Source organism: Exophiala dermatitidis (assembly GCF_000230625.1).
Source record: "Exophiala dermatitidis NIH/UT8656 unplaced genomic scaffold supercont1.3, whole genome shotgun sequence".
In the NCBI taxonomy this organism is placed as follows: Eukaryota; Fungi; Ascomycota; class Eurotiomycetes; order Chaetothyriales; family Herpotrichiellaceae; genus Exophiala; species Exophiala dermatitidis.
This window is the reverse complement of record NW_008751648.1, coordinates 1,647,000-1,662,013: the sequence shown is the minus strand read 5'-3', so window position 1 is coordinate 1,662,013 and position 15,014 is coordinate 1,647,000. Positions and strand designations below refer to the sequence as shown.

The 15,014-nt window shown below is 52.5% G+C and overlaps 7 protein-coding genes across 7 annotated transcripts; 3 read left to right on the top strand and 4 right to left on the bottom strand.

Annotated features, from left to right (window-relative positions):
• The first annotated feature begins 37 nt into the window (after nt 1–37).
• HMPREF1120_03589 (3-hydroxybutyryl-CoA dehydrogenase) lies at nt 38–1,606 on the top strand. The gene is made up of 2 exons (XM_009157668.1): nt 38–421; nt 484–1,606. Exons 1-2 carry the CDS (start codon nt 263–265, stop codon nt 1,315–1,317), a joined length of 993 nt encoding a protein of 330 aa, XP_009155916.1. The 5' UTR covers nt 38–262; the 3' UTR covers nt 1,318–1,606.
• Nucleotides 1,607–1,861: 255 nt separating this feature from the next.
• HMPREF1120_03588 (uncharacterized protein) lies at nt 1,862–2,977 on the bottom strand (the record flags this gene model as incomplete). Its single annotated transcript, XM_009157667.1, has 1 exon — nt 1,862–2,977. One exon carries the CDS (start codon nt 2,975–2,977, stop codon nt 1,862–1,864), a length of 1,116 nt encoding a protein of 371 aa, XP_009155915.1.
• Nucleotides 2,978–3,697: 720 nt separating this feature from the next.
• Nucleotides 3,698–4,604, bottom strand: HMPREF1120_03587 (uncharacterized protein; the record flags this gene model as incomplete). Its single annotated transcript, XM_009157666.1, has 2 exons — nt 3,698–4,149; nt 4,223–4,604. 2 exons carry the CDS (start codon nt 4,602–4,604, stop codon nt 3,698–3,700), a joined length of 834 nt encoding a protein of 277 aa, XP_009155914.1.
• A 728-nt stretch (nt 4,605–5,332) lies between these two features.
• Nucleotides 5,333–10,580, bottom strand: HMPREF1120_03585 (uncharacterized protein). The gene is made up of 5 exons (XM_009157664.1): nt 6,678–10,580; nt 6,523–6,630; nt 6,229–6,459; nt 6,030–6,172; nt 5,333–5,978 (listed from the first exon to the last, which is right to left on the bottom strand). Exons 1-5 carry the CDS (start codon nt 6,870–6,872, stop codon nt 5,459–5,461), a joined length of 1,197 nt encoding a protein of 398 aa, XP_009155912.1. The 5' UTR covers nt 6,873–10,580; the 3' UTR covers nt 5,333–5,458.
• Nucleotides 7,972–10,495, top strand: HMPREF1120_03586 (uncharacterized protein). The gene is made up of 5 exons (XM_009157665.1): nt 7,972–8,662; nt 8,719–8,917; nt 8,972–9,370; nt 9,427–9,592; nt 9,646–10,495. Exons 1-5 carry the CDS (start codon nt 8,522–8,524, stop codon nt 10,313–10,315), a joined length of 1,575 nt encoding a protein of 524 aa, XP_009155913.1. The 5' UTR covers nt 7,972–8,521; the 3' UTR covers nt 10,316–10,495.
• Nucleotides 10,581–10,787: 207 nt separating the features above from the next.
• On the top strand, nt 10,788–13,535 carry HMPREF1120_03584 (uncharacterized protein). The gene has a single exon (XM_009157663.1). It carries the CDS (start codon nt 10,980–10,982, stop codon nt 13,197–13,199), a length of 2,220 nt encoding a protein of 739 aa, XP_009155911.1. The 5' UTR covers nt 10,788–10,979; the 3' UTR covers nt 13,200–13,535.
• Nucleotides 13,476–14,990, bottom strand: HMPREF1120_03583 (signal recognition particle, subunit SRP14). Its single transcript, XM_009157662.1, has 2 exons — nt 14,724–14,990; nt 13,476–14,627 (listed from the first exon to the last, which is right to left on the bottom strand). Exons 1-2 carry the CDS (start codon nt 14,757–14,759, stop codon nt 14,205–14,207), a joined length of 459 nt encoding a protein of 152 aa, XP_009155910.1. The 5' UTR covers nt 14,760–14,990; the 3' UTR covers nt 13,476–14,204.
• Between the last annotated feature and the right edge of the window lie 24 nt (nt 14,991–15,014).

The following is a 15,014-nucleotide window of genomic DNA, read 5'->3' as shown; positions in this document are numbered from 1 at the left end:
GTCAGGAGATTCTTAGTCAGCCGGGCGGATGCGGGCTGGTCCTTATCGATTGCCTCGGTCCGACCTGCTTCGCGCTTATTCTCGGCCCCGTGTTTCCTCGTTCGGCGTATTTCCACGAGGAAACTCCGGTCTGCGGGAGTTGGTACATTATTTGTATACCACTGGCACTGGCAGACAAGAGTTGATTGGAGTCGTTTACCAATTACGAGTTGTTGCTCTGCGTCCTTGAGAATACCTTCCCTACGCGACCGAGTACTCCCACATGGCTTCACTGTCGAGGTTCTCATCAAGACTGATGGCCAGCTCCTCGAAGGCCAGCGCGCCCGCGCAGAGGCTGGCCGCGCTCAGTCGCCAGTTCTCGACGACACCATCCAAAGCCTTTGAAGTGAAGAAGTTGGGGGTTGTTGGAGCCGGGCAAATGGTATGTCTTAACCAGCCACATACAACTCTCACAAAATGTCACATAACTGACGGGTTCCGCAGGGTCTTGGAATCGCCCTTGTTGCAGCCCAAAAAGCACAAGTGCCAGTAACATTGGTCGACAACTCGCAACAGTCGCTAGAAAAGGGCCTCGCATTCGCAGACAAACTCCTCGCCAAGGACGTATCGAAGCAAAAGATCACAGAAGAAGTGGCCAAGGCCACCAAGGACAGACTGAAGACGACAACCCAGCTATCGGACCTGTCCGATGTCGACATGGTCATCGAAGCCGTACCTGAGATTCCATCTCTCAAAGAACAGATCTTTGCCCAACTGGCCGACATCTGTCCGAAACACGCGATCCTGGCCACGAACACATCGAGCATCAGCATCACTAAGATTGCGCGGGCGACGACAAAGGATGCCAACGACACGTCTGCCTCGTCGAGGGTGGTGTCGACGCATTTCATGAACCCGGTGCCTGTGCAGAAGGGCGTGGAGATCATCGCGGGGCTCCAAACTTCGCCAGAAACACTCAAGAATGCAATGGCTTTCTGCGAAAAGATGGGTAAAGTCTGCTCCGTCTCCGCTGATGTGCCGGGATTCCTGGCCAACCGCATCCTGATGCCTTATATCAATGAAGCCATCATCTGTCTGGAATCTGGAATCGGGACAAAAGAGGATATTGACAATATCATGAAGAATGGCACTAATGTCCCCATGGGTCCTCTTACTCTGGCTGACTTCATTGGCCTGGACACTTGTTTGGCCATCATGGAAACCCTGCATGCTGGCCTCGGTGACAGCAAGTACAGACCTAGTGTCCTGTTGAGACAGTATGTTGATGCTGGCTGGCTGGGCAAGAAGACGGGCAGAGGCTTCTACGAATATAAGTGAGCTCCCACTCTCTGCTTGTATTATTGGATGTTTGACATTTTGTACCGTTGGAGACACTGTTTGAGCCAGTCTCATTGAACCATGGCTTTGTCTAAGAGGCACGAAGGCCAAAAATACCGGCGCTGGAGGTGGTCTATACTTGGGAGCACTTTGACGGCCCAGGCATCTAGACTTGAAGGATCGATGAGCGGATTTAAAAGAATATGCCTTGAGTCCAGAAAAACTTTCGTCTATTGCATGATATCGTATATTTATAAACATGGTACTTCCACATAGTGGATCCATCTGGGCTTCTTGTTGTTTGCATTTCCCGTTAAAAAGAGGCCAGGAGTGTGTAGCCTCTCGCTTTTCTTTCTCGTGTTCACCTTTGCCTGTCTTCGTCGGACAAAGGACCTGCTGACCTGCAAACTTGGTGGAAATCCGGTGCTTCCTCTTGGGTGGTGGCCCCAAGATACCCATCTTCTCGCCGCGCCTGCTCACCAAGCATTTCCTGCTTGCCCACAACGAACCATACAAGCCGCTCCCTTAAAATGGACACAAAATATCAGGAGAATGAACGCCTCGAAGTCTGTGTCGTGGACGAGGACGACTTTGTAACCTTTCCGGCGCCCGAGATGCGTGCATTGAACTCGTCCAACTTATCCAGCGGCAAATTAAGAAGTAGATGCTTGTTTTTCCAGCGGACCTCATTCTCGATAAAGACTTTTGTCTCCGGACCCGGCGGGGGCGGCGGCTCTGTGATTTTGGTGATTAGATAAGCAGTGCTGGCCTCGGCGATGCCATAAATGAGCACGCCGAGCAAGGGGACCTTGACCATGACTGCAAAGGCAGCGCTGAACCCAAAGAGCACGCCGCTGCGATCCATGAACCAGACCTTCTTCTGCTGCTTAGAGAAGCGGATGCGGGAGAAATAGGGCTCCAACAGCCTCGACATCAGGCTACGACTGGAGAAGTAGGTCTGCAGAAACGACACCATGTACCGCTTGGGCAGCACTAGACCGGTTGCGAACACTATCCCCGCAGGGACCGGTCCGACAGACTTGTTGAAGGTGTAGAATGAAGCCGCGGGAAGCACAAACGGACCTATGTAGGGCACGAATGTAAATGCGTAGATGGCCAGGGAGATCCCCGCGCGGCGGCTATATTTCATAGCCAGACCGATGAGTCCGTCGATGGGGCTGCGTTTGGCTTTCGCTTCCCGGTCGCCATGAGTCGAATACATTCTTAGTGTTGGGTAGTACAGGCCGCGCAGGGCCGAGGGGTCGTCGGACTTGTGTTTCTGAAGGTACGTTTTGTCGACCCAGGCTAAAGAGTCCATGAACAGGTCGTCAAGCGTGGGTGTCAGGGAACTCATGACCATCATGAGAAAAAAGGGAATCTGAAGAACAGATTTGGATATGAAATCCAGTCCGTTGACCAGCTTGTCGTCCCATGTCTCTTGGTCGAGGTTGACAATGACCGATGTGATCAATAAAATAAACTTGACCGCGTAGATGGGGATGTTGAGAATAATGCGGATGGCCAGCCCTGCACAGACTGCTATCGCCGCCTGCCGGTAGTGTGTGGTGGTGAAGAGTTCGGGGTTTTGTAAGGCCCGGTTGGCACCGACGAAGGTGAGCTGAGCGCCGCGTAGGATGGCATTGGGGTCGAAGTTGGACATGATGCCGATCGAATTAATGGACGGCGCTTGCTTGCTGGGTAGCGGGAGACGCCTTTCAGAAAGGTTCCGGAGTTTCAGCTGTCTATCAAAGTAGAAGTAGAAGAACAGAATACAAGACGGAAGTACCTGAGTAGTTGTACAGTGTCGTGTGCCTTGAACATGAAGGCGGCGTCTACGTACCACACGCTGCTGTGCCACAACTTGAAGCTGAGCATTATGTCATTCGAGTTGCTGCGCTTTCTCAGCCTGGCTCGAGGCTGTGCCCCCACCACACGGCAAGGCTGAGCTTTGCCCAAATTTCTGTCACGATCCCGCCGATATTGGCACCCGTGCCGCTGCTTTAAAAGGCTCACTATGCCTTCAAGTTTTTCCCTCAACGTTGAGATCAACCAACAACATCCGGCCACTGTTCTGTCTCCAAAGTCAAACAGGTCTATGTTAACAGGCCAGCGAGTTTCTTCCACCTCTAGATCCAATGACATACCTGACACCTCAAGCAGGGATATCTCTCGTGGCTCAGGAAAGTGAAGACCCAAACGCTGCCTCAGCTGCTCCTCGCCTGAAAACAACTTCAAAGGTACCAGGTATCCTCCCCTGCCTTGGCTCGGTTGAAGTTCTCAGACACGATCTTGCGAATAGACCAATTAATCGGGTCTATGTCCCTTGTAGATCAAAGCGAAACAAAAAGCCCAAGATTAGATGATAACCCAAACATTAAGATCATCTCGTCCATAGAACAGCACCCCCACCGACCCCGTTGGCCTTCAACGGATTATCACGACCCTCCTCGTCCACCGTCCTGCTCGCCCAACCCACGAGCTCAGGAAATCCATTCTTCTGGTAAAATCCTTCCTTGCCGTCTGCGGCAATCACGCAAGCAGGCAAGTCACCCATGGGGTCGGTTCTCGAGATCTCCAAACCACGTTCGACCAGCTCCCTCCCGTAACCCTTTCCTTGGTAATCAGGATGCACGGCCAGGTTTTCCAGTGACCAGTGTATTTGACGAGCGGGGGCGCTGAAGAAAGCCGCGGTGAAAGGGATGATTGAAGTCACGAAGCTCCAGTAGGTGAGAGGAGCCGGATTTTGGGCTGTAGGTTGAGCTGCAGCTCTGTTTGGAAATATGCGTCGGCGAAAATTGTAGAATGCTCCCAGGATCGGTTTCATCCATAAACCTGGTGCAACAAAGTCAGGATATTTGTCCCCCTAGAAAATTGTTGAGGGAAAAGGTGAGTTTAAGTAACTTACGAGGATCCCATCGTCCCCAAACGCCGTAGATAGATTCCCAGCCAGGCCCTACTCTCTCCCACTCTGCCACTCCTGTCACGACTTGCCTGCTGTTTCTGGAGGATAGGACTTCTTTCGAATCGCTCTCACTGGAGGCACGCTGCTGCTGCTGCTGCTGCTTGTCTTCCGGCTCGGCATTGTCGTCGTGATACGATATCATCAGGATCTTCTTGTAATCGTACCAAGAGAGCCACAGATGCTCTTCGAACGCTCGCACAAAGGCATCGGGGTGTTCTTTCTGGTGCGGGAACATCACCTGGAACAGACGGTCCGGTCCAAACGAGGCGGCGAGTACCTTGGCCATAGGCCGTATGTCATCTTTGTTCGCGGGCCTGACAGGCATCTTGGGGGGCAGTGGCACTGGCACGTGTACGGGATATCGGATTCGCAGCAACTCAATTGAACGAGCTCCAGACTGGAGGCACTGCAGCACAGCGCAGATCAGGTCCTGCAGTGGTCACTTCACTTCCGCATGGCGACGGGGATCATGGTGCTTTAGCAAACCCAACTTGAATCTTGCCGCGTCCGAGACCCGTCTCCCAGCCACGAGGACAATAATGTTTGCCAACCGAGCTGCTAGGCTATACTGTCGTCTGTAGGTTGTTCGGGGACAATCGCCTTTCGTAGATTGGACAAAGTGGACGACTGAGACCAGTCTTTGGTTTAGTCGAGCAAAGCTCCACTTCGAGTGAATACTGTATCGTGGTGTGGTTCTAGAGCGGTTCGACCTGCAGACGCTATTACTGTACTACAATGTTAGGTGCAGTAGTTACGATACCTACCTTAGGTACCTACCTAGTAAGGTAGGACTGTTTGCCCACCGACGCGAAGGGGGCAGGAAAATGCGCCTTAAGGTAAAGTCCAGGAGCCTAGCCAGAGGCGAAGTGGAAGACAGGTTGAAGGAGGTTTCATGAGATGCGGCAGGGGTTTCGGGGGGAGGACCCCAGCGCCTGATGTGGATTGCAATGTACAGTCCTCCGTCTTGGCTTGGCTTGAGAGTGGAAACAGGGTGTTACAAGTGGGGACGGTGTAGAACGCCACGAAAATCATGGGTCCTACTACTGTGGTAGTGGGACTGCCTGTGTCGGGCTCATCTTGCCGACTAGAGGAGGTCAAAGTCGTGATATCTCTTTTCATTATACAGCTCTAGTCTACAAGCTCCTGAGGTTCAATCGTATCCGTATCCTCTACCCCATCTCAATCCTCCCTTCGTACCTCGTACACAACGTCCTTGCGAATGATATGCTCTTCGCTATTGGACCTTCCGATCGACTCGGCCTCCTGCGAGTCATTGGAGGTGCCATCGTGGCTCTTGCCGTTGGCTGGCCCTTCAACCCGCGTCTGATATCTCGAATATCCCACATTGCTAAAGTTGAAACCAGTACTGACGCCCAAGACCTCGTCCGCCTTGCCAGGGCCGTTGTCCCCTCCCATTCCATTGCTCGTCGTAGTGAGATTCTTGCTTCTCGACATGGATTCAAGCTGATAGGCCTGTCCACTGTACGCATATTGGTCCGGAGTATAACCAAACTGTGCGGCATTCCTGGTGTCGAACTTGCGTAGGTATTGATTGAGAGACGGGATAGCCGCACTCAAAAGAGAGTAGAATAGCTCCGACTGGCGGAAGAGTACGGGAGATATAAGAGCAATCCCGGCATTCGACGCGTGGTTGAAGTTGGCAACGTACTTGATGTTCATCGCGATAAGCACAATGATTCTGTTTCCAAGTCAGTCTTTTTTTCGGCAAGCACAGTAGATGGAGCCTTACGGGAGTCGCAGTGTAAAACAGGTCATCGCCTGCAGCTTTCTTTTCCAACTCATTTGTAGAGGGACAATCACCATCACACCAAGCGATGTCATCACTACCTCGAGCAGCGCATCGATAACTCCGACAGCAGCCCATCGAGAAACCTGGTGGTCAGATTAGCTTTTGCTGTCAACAACGATGAGCAGGAGCGGCGACTTACCAGGCTTGAGCACGTCTTGCCGTTAATGTGTATCACTTCCCTAGCATCACATCCCACCGTAACTCCCAAAATGGATCCGAGACACCATAATGCACTCGCTCCCATCGTCACTTCGCAGGCGAGATGTCTGCTATGCTGTCCGGAAGCGAACAGACGCCGGGCAAACCAAATGACCGAAACCTTGCTGATACAGAGCGACAGCAAGAACAAGACGTCACTCGCACGAATACACTGCATTTCCTATGCGTCAGCACGGGAACACTGTTCAAAAGTCGATTATGGAAAAGGACATACCCGTGCGACCATGCCAGCATTGTCAGGAGGAATGAGCGAATAGGTCTCCCCGAAGCCGGCATCGACTGTGGCCACAATGACAGTTATAAACTGTGGCACGGCGAAGCCCTGTGGACTGTAAGATACTGGAGGTCTCTGAAGAGCCATATACATACGGTTGCAACAATGGACATCCAATCCTCCACACCCATACTTTTGTACTTGGCAGCCAGGCGCATCCCAAGCACCATGAAGCTGTACACCATAAACAATATCGCCATTGTCAAGACGATCCCACGATTGTCATTTTCGGTCAGCTCATAGAGACGCGGCCCGTAGACAGGCGGTTTGCTGGGCGGTGCGTCTGCCATGGCTCTGATTTTGAGGTGTATGGTTGCAAGTAGAGTGTAGCCTTGACGTGCGGCATCTGTACTTGTAACCCGAGAGTAGATCGAACCTTGGACGAAGATAACCTTTAAGTCCTCACTTACCGTCAGCTACGATCGCAACATTAACCCTGCCGAGCCTGGAGGTGGCAGGGGTACCCAATGCGAACATGGGCACGGCGCAGGAGAACGAACCGCCCGACGAGGGTGTGTGCCTGGTGGATAGAGCGTGATTGCGACTGCGTCCCCGATGCCACGATGGTGATCGTGGTTCTATGGTCCTAATTCCGTTTCTGGGAGCTTTGCCAGCATCAGGCCACAGAGCCACCCGGGCAATCCTGCGCCTGGCCCCTCTTCCTAAACCGAGATTTGCGACAAGGGCAAGCCCCCTTCTCACAAGCATGAGCCAAGCATGAGCCCGCGTTGGAAGAGGCCGCCCGAGGATGTCTGGACTTTCTCTAAGGCAAGCCTTTAGTGTTGGCACTAAAAGTTGTTGACACTTTGCGGATCCACTTCCCCTGTTTCCGCGACGCACTCGCGGCGCAAAAGAAACATATCGGGTGAGACGATCAGGAACGTTCCGAGCCCTAGACATGTCAGTCAAAGCCTTCACTGCCTAGTTTGCCGCCGGTCCGAGCACATCAACGGAGTCTCTCAGCGCTGTCGCCAGACAGATGAATCATGTTCCTTCAGGCCATTTACCAGCAACGCCTCTGGGCTCGAACATAGCGCCTGGGTATTCTCCACGCTATGTTGCCTCCGGTGGATGATTGGCCCTTTCACGAAGCCAGACCCTACAACATTGTACCCGCCGAAGGAACCGTTCCCCTCGGCTGGCAGAATCATTCGCCCCAAAGAAATGATCAGCAATCTTGTGGGGTTCCCACAGGTCGCTTCCAGTCCATATAACTTTCTCGACACGGAAGCAAACAGGTGCATCCCATGTGAAGCTGGCAAGGATCATGCAGGTCAACGATACCACTTCGGTTTAGCCACCGACTCAAGTCACATCGGCTGTAGGAAAGTGTTTCTCTCACCACATGGTCCATGTTACATTTCGTCTCCTTTCGGTTAGGTTGACGACCGACTCTGCTAGCCACTGTTCGCGCCCAGGACAGGTCGAACAATCCTGTCGAGACTGTGCCCCCAAGTGGAGTTACCAAGTCGAGAGTCAGCACTTACCGCCCTCGAGGTCTGGTAGAGGTAGACTTTGGTTGACCAACCCTTTGTTGCTGCTGTTTTTTGCCAGTAGGTGGATAAGTGCTCCAGTGAAAGGGAGCCTCTTAGTTCAAGCAGGAATAAACCGCTACTGTACTCTTTCCCAACGAAGGTACCAGTGGCATCGCGTAAAGACCTCGTGGGCTGATCCCTGCCTCTACAGACAACAGGCGACCTCTGGTCCTCTGCAGGGCAGGTCGGGGCTCGCTAGGAGTTCTTTGGAGCTTGGTGTTTCTGGACCGGGCCACGTTTTTGACTGCCGACTCCACCAACTCCCGAGCAAGAACGCCCCCTTTCTTTTCTTTCTCTTTTTCTGTTGTTCCCCGAGCCTATATTGTTCTTTCTCTTCCCTCACTCCTTGTGAGATCCTGTCAAGTTTGTAGCAGCCTTGCAGCAGCCTTGCAGCAGCCATCAACATGTCAGCCATGGACAAATCAGCCGATTACGCCGTCGACTTCCGCGACGACCAGGAGGATGATGTCGTCGTCGATGACAGGATTGGCACCTTGGCCGACAGGAAAGCCATGGCACGCCTCGGCAAGGAGCAGGTCTTCAAGGTCAGTCAATTGTGATGTTTTTGGGGCAAAGGGACACCTGGCTAAGCCCTCCACAGCGCAACTTCAGCTTTGTGTCGATTCTCGGATTCGCCCTCATTATCATGAACACCTGGGAGACGATTTTGACAACCGTGGCATTCGGGTTGGGAAACGGCGGTCCCGGAGGGCTGATTTGGACCTTCGTCGCCGGATGGATTGGTTTTCTTCTGGTTGGAGTCTCGATGGGGGAGATGGCCTCAATGGCACCGACTTCAGGTAAGATCTGCCTCTGAGTCGACAGCTGATAACCTGACACTGATTTTGTTTCAGGCGGCCAATACCACTGGGTGTCTGAATTCGCACCTCCCAATGTGCAGAAGGTCCTGTCATACTTCATCGGTTGGCTGGGTATCCTCGGCTACCAGACAGGTACGACCATCGGCGCATATGTCTCTGGCACCCTGATCCAGGGTCTCATAATTTTGAACAACCCGAATTCATATGTGCCTCAGAGATGGCATGGGACATTGATCGCAATGCTCATCACCATCTGTGTGGCCTTCTTCAATATCTTTCTGGCCAAGCATTTGCCTCTGGTCGAGGGTATGATTTTGGTCCTTCATATCGCTGGGTTTGTGGCCATCATGGTCCCGCTCTGGGTGATGGCTCCGCGGACTTCGAGTTCAGAAGTATGGACTTCATTCACAGACCTCAATGACTGGGGAAGTGGTAAGCCTTTGATCTGGTCATTCCCCTCTGCGTCTGTCGATGTTAACTTTCCATAGTGGGACTTGCCTGCTTGATCGGTCTGATTACCTCTGCTGGTTCCCTGGTCGGTGGCGATGCTGCCGCACACATGGCCGAGGAGTTGAAAAACTCGTCCAAAATGTTGCCCCGGGCCATGATCGGTACAATCATCGTCAACGGTGCCCTTGGCTTCGTAATGCTAGTGTGAGTATTCTTCCTTCCCACGTTCCCAACCCGGTCGTGTTAACAATCAGCAGAACATTCCTATACACCCTCGGTGACCTTGATGAGGACATCGCCTCAGCAACCGGATACCCCATCATACAGGTCTTTTACACCGCCACAGGATCTGCAGGTGGAGCGACGGGCTTGACCATCATCATCATCATCCTCAACATCTGCTCCAACCTGACCACGATGGCTGGCTCATCCCGACAGATGTTTTCTTTTGCTCGTGACAAAGGAGTCCCCTACCATCACTTGATTGCCCGGGTTCCACCTGGGTACGATGTCCCGGTAAACGCGCTTATCGTCTCCGTCGTCTGGGCGTGTGTGTTCCACTGCATCTACATCGGCTCCGCAGTTGCATTCAACATCATCATGTCAATTGGGACAGTCGCTCTCCTCACATCTTACATGGTTTCCATCGGCACGATCACCTGGAAACGCATCCGTGGGCATCCGTTACTTCCGTCCAAATTTTCGCTGGGCAAGTTCGGTCTCCCCATCAATATTGCCTCTCTGCTCTTCTGCTTCATCGTCTATATCTTTGTGTTCTTCCCATCGATGCCGAACCCGGAGCCGATCGGGATGAACTGGGCTATTGCAGTGTATGGCGGTGTGTTGGTGTTGGCGGCCATTTACTTCGTTTTGCAAGCAAGGCACCACTATGTTGGACCCGTCGCCTATGTCAGAAAGACCATATGAAGCTCTGGCGTATCTGTTGGACATAACCCGAAGCACAGTATTTTTTCGGTGACAACTGTTTGTGAGGGGTGTGGTGGTTTCCACAAGGATACTGCACATACTCTGGCTGCTGCATAAAAGTATATAGACCATACTGTAGAAAATAAATTGCTACAGTATCAAGAATCATGACTGCGACTACAGGGACTTACTATTGTAGAAGACGACGCATACTATGCCATAACTTCACAAGGATGATCAAGAAAAGAGAAGGGCAATCGTCCAGGACTCGGAGAGGATCGTAAGGACGTGGAGGCGAAGAGAAACGTTGCCAGTGTCTCTACAAACCCGGCCTGATTAGTAAGCGAAAGCATCGAGTGTTTAGTGAGCAACTATGCCAGAAGTGGTTAGGTAGCAATAGCGTCCGCTAAACTTACCTTCTCAAACGGCAGCTGTCAGTGGACTGCGCGCGCGCACTGCTGCCAGCCTGAGTGCCAGTGCCAGTGCCAGTCACCTGCCAACTGCGCTCGCTCTATCAATGTTTACCAGGCCTGGCCTCTATGGGCGCCTTGTTTACTACTTCGATGCTTGGGCTGCCACAGCCCATGATTCACTGAGTTTTATTGCACCGCTGGTAACCACCTCAACCACTTATATCCAATACGGTGGCCCTTGAAAATGAAGTATGGCTGCCTCACCCTCATATGGCGACCGGCCACCGCTTCAAGGCTACCGCAGGTCCTTCACCGTCCCTGCGCGACCATTGTCTCTTCATGAACGAGCAGGTCTCGACGAAGCCGACGCCGATTCCAAGATTTTGTATTCGCACCCTTCCGCACGCATCATCGCCTTTTCCCCTCCGACCGACTCAATTCCTCGAAGTAGCAGAGAAACTCTTCCAGAAACCGACTACCCCGTTGATACCATCGAGACTCTACCATGGCGATCCCGTACGGAGACGCTGGCGGCCACAGGGCCTCTAGTAATCGAGAAAGTGCGTGGGTCCAGCCATTTTCTGAAATCGGCAGATCAGAAGGTCATCCACCCCATCATGCGAAATTCTCAGTGTTGGTGCGTCGACGGAGAATCCAAGTTCGTCCTACGCATTGGAAAATTCCGATATTGCAGACTTGAATTCCCTTCTGAGACCGATGCGGACAAGGCAAAGGTTGAAGAGCTTAAATCGGTCTTGACCAAGGTCCTCCGATTCGAGAGAACGCCGTGTCCCTTCAAACGAGCATTTCACGTCGACTTGCCAGACGATGCTATCACACCCCGACCGAAAAAGATGTGGCAGCCGAAGCAGCAGCCAGTGTCTACAACTCCGAAAACCGATCCATTGCCCTTACAGCGCTCGAAAACCGCTCGTGCGTGGAGTTTACAAGGGCAAGCTAGTCCTACACCGCTTTATGCGTATGGCCGTCGCGGGTCGGACTACGGATTTACCACTAGTCGCAGCTCGTCTCCCCGACCACAACATGATGCTGGCGAATACCGTCCTGCTACACCGTCCAGCCTCGCATCTAGTGAAGGACCGAGAGGCGCCACGCAGGAGGAGACCCCGAACGAAGCAGGCGGCTCAAAACAAGAAATCGATAGCAGTACGGTCACCCCGATCTCAACCGTAGACTCGCCCGTCAGTCCCGAAGTTGCCGCCCTTCAGCATCAACCGCAGGAGAACGACACCGAGTCTTCAGTATTACAGGGCACGATTGACCAGTTGCCAACGAAGGAAAACCAAGCGGCGCCGATAGAGCGTCTACAAAGTCAAGCAGAGACTGTAGCAGAAAATGTTCACCAAGACCCACCAGAAAACAGTCTGGCACAACCAGCGGGTGATGCAGGCGCCGAAAAAGAAAGTAGGAGCGAAAGTGTGTGCTCGCAGGAACCAGATGCAGTTGCTCTTAAACCTACAGACAGCGAACCTCCTCCAACGGGTGGACTGGGGTTATCTTCTCAAGTTGTGTCAGAGGATCCGGTGTGCCAAAATCCATCCACACCAGATCTACCTCATGACGACGGCTCCCAATCAGCCCAAGGTCCTTTTTTTCAAGAACCGGATCGAAAGCAAGACCAAGATGCCCTCTGCTCAAAGGATGAAACATCAGAGTCTCCATTGCTTAGCTTTAGTGATCCAACACAGGCTGATGATGTCCTCAGCCGCGTGTCCAGCGCTGACTCCTTTCACACTACGAGTTCTCCCACTGAGGAATCGGCACCGCAGGTTGATGATGCGTTCTCCGCCGGCATCCGTCAACATCAAAGAGAAGTCTCGGAATCAACCGTGACGGCCGCCTCGGAGCAGATTATTGCAGACCTCAGACCGTCGACAAGCGAGTCGCTAGAATCAAAATCGCCCTCGACGCCAGCTCTCGGGCGGTCCTCTACATCCGAATCTTCCTGGCCAGAAGTGCAAACGCCTTCACCGGTCAATGAAGGGCTGAGAGAGCGGCTGAAGGCGAGAAGAGAGAGGTCTCTATCACCTTTACCACCATCGACTACGGTGTTCTTGCCGCCGCCGCCATCATCACCTAGTGGTCAAGGCGGCCATTTCACAGCTGCAATACTCCAGAAGGCCTGCAACGTGGCTCTCGTCAAGCCGATTGAAGCGGTCGTTCTTCTCGTGCATATTCTGGCTCGAATCGCTGGCGGAGCCACTGTTAGTGATTTACTTAGTGGGGAATTGTTTCGACGTCCCGAACAACTTGAACTCCGGAGAAGATCGAGCTTCCCGGACCAGATCAGCGCCCTGCCACATCCCTCTGATGAGGATGAAGACGACTTTGGCGTTCCCATCCGCCGCGGCAGGACACCAGGTGCTGAGATGAAACCGGCTACGGTGTTCGCACCAGTGAAGGGAAAAGGAATGGATGACGAAACGGACTCACTCTACGATTTGGATTGAGTTTGGGCCTTTTGCAGCTTACAGAACCTGTTTTGGTAAACATTGACGGCGGAATGTCGTACTAGTAGGTGGGTGTTGGCTGACCATGAAACTGTATATATAAGAGCAGACGGCGTTTTGAGGCTCCTTTGAATCACTTCAATGATTGTGAGCTTGGCTGGGAAACATGCAGTGGGCAGGTCCGACTACAGTATATGATCTCGGGCTGTAACTAGGGGCGATGACGATCATGATGATGCTAATGATGGAATCGTGAATATATCTTTAAAGGATGGATGGGACACGAGAATACTGGTATATTTTCAAAATTATCTGTCGTATTGGGATCTGAGCACCTCTTTCTGGCTTCTTGTGAAACTGTCATCAGCTCAACGAAGTGGCTGCACATACTGTAGCTAGGTATGTGCGTGTATGCGTCGTGACCAACAGACTCCCTCGCTTGCCGTTCCAGCCAAACACGGGCAGACGGATGGCCTTCTGAGGCTCTCTCCGCGGCTCAACAAACCCCATCCATTCTATGCCACACTGCAGTCCCGCTCAGGTTCTCGGTTAAGAGAGACCTATCAACATGCCGTTGGCGAGCATTGTCAGGAAATCAAAGTGGAACATACATGCCGTCGCTCGCTGTCGTCTGTGATCCAAACTCTCGAGAGAGATACCATCCATAAGCACGGTCGTGCACAAGGGTTTTTGTTGATTTTCTTCCAGCAATCAGGTACGGCAGGTATCTCCTCTGGACAGATCAGGGCTCTTCTGTCCCCTGACACTGGCGCCCCTTGCCTGTGTAGGTAGCAAGGAATGAAGCAAAGAACCTGCCACAGAACCGATGCATGCATTCCGATCGCAATCCTCACCCGTTCATCATCCGTTTGAGACTTGGACTCTCGGCGAAACCGACCCTCGCTCCGTCAGGACAAGCAGCAGTAGCCCGCCACCCCTCTGCTTCGCCTTGCTTCGTTTCACCAGGCATTGCATCTGGCCAGGCTCCGGGCCTTCTGGGATATCTCATGACCCAGCAGCAGCAGCAGCAGTTGTCGTAGTAGTCGTAGTATTTTTACCGCCCTTTTTCTTCGCTTTCGCCTTCTCCTTTGCCTTTTTCTTATCCCGTTTCCTCAACCCTTCCATCCCCTTCTTGCACGCCTCGGCATACCGCGCATAGAAAGCATCTAGATCTGCGACATCGACCACCGTCGCGAACTTGATTTTTGGACTTCCTTTTTCATTAGATTTTGAAGACGATGTTGCTTTCCGATGGGATTTCGAAAGTCCATTTGTGGCTCGAATGAGGATTTGTGGAGTTTGTGACGATAATGACTCAGCGGCCTCCGTTGTTGTCGAGTTCGTGATCAGTGGTTTTTGAGTCAGATATACGGAGCCATGGCTTTCTGCGTGGGTTGAGGAGAGGAGGGTTGTAAGACGACTTAGGAACTGGGTGATCGACTTGGGTCAGCACAATAGAAGACCAAAGGTGGTCGGGGCGCGGCGGATCGTATAATGCCCTTCATTTGGCCTGGTTTGACTTACCTCGTCGTTGCTGATGCGCTGCTGCTGTTGCGACATCTTTGTGTCTTGTGCGGTTCACTGTTGGACAAGTTCGGTTCGATGACACCCAGACACCTCTGTGCGGTGTGGCTCAGATGGTACCTTATGTACTGGGCAGCGAATGATTCAACCTCAGCTGTGGTGGATGGACAGATCACTAGGTAGTAATGGTAGTGAAGGACAGAGTGTATGTCATGCCAGGCCAGTGTCAGGCTGTAGTGGGATACCAGGTAGTATCATCGGTTTTGGATTGAGGTTCGAGTGGAACTACCT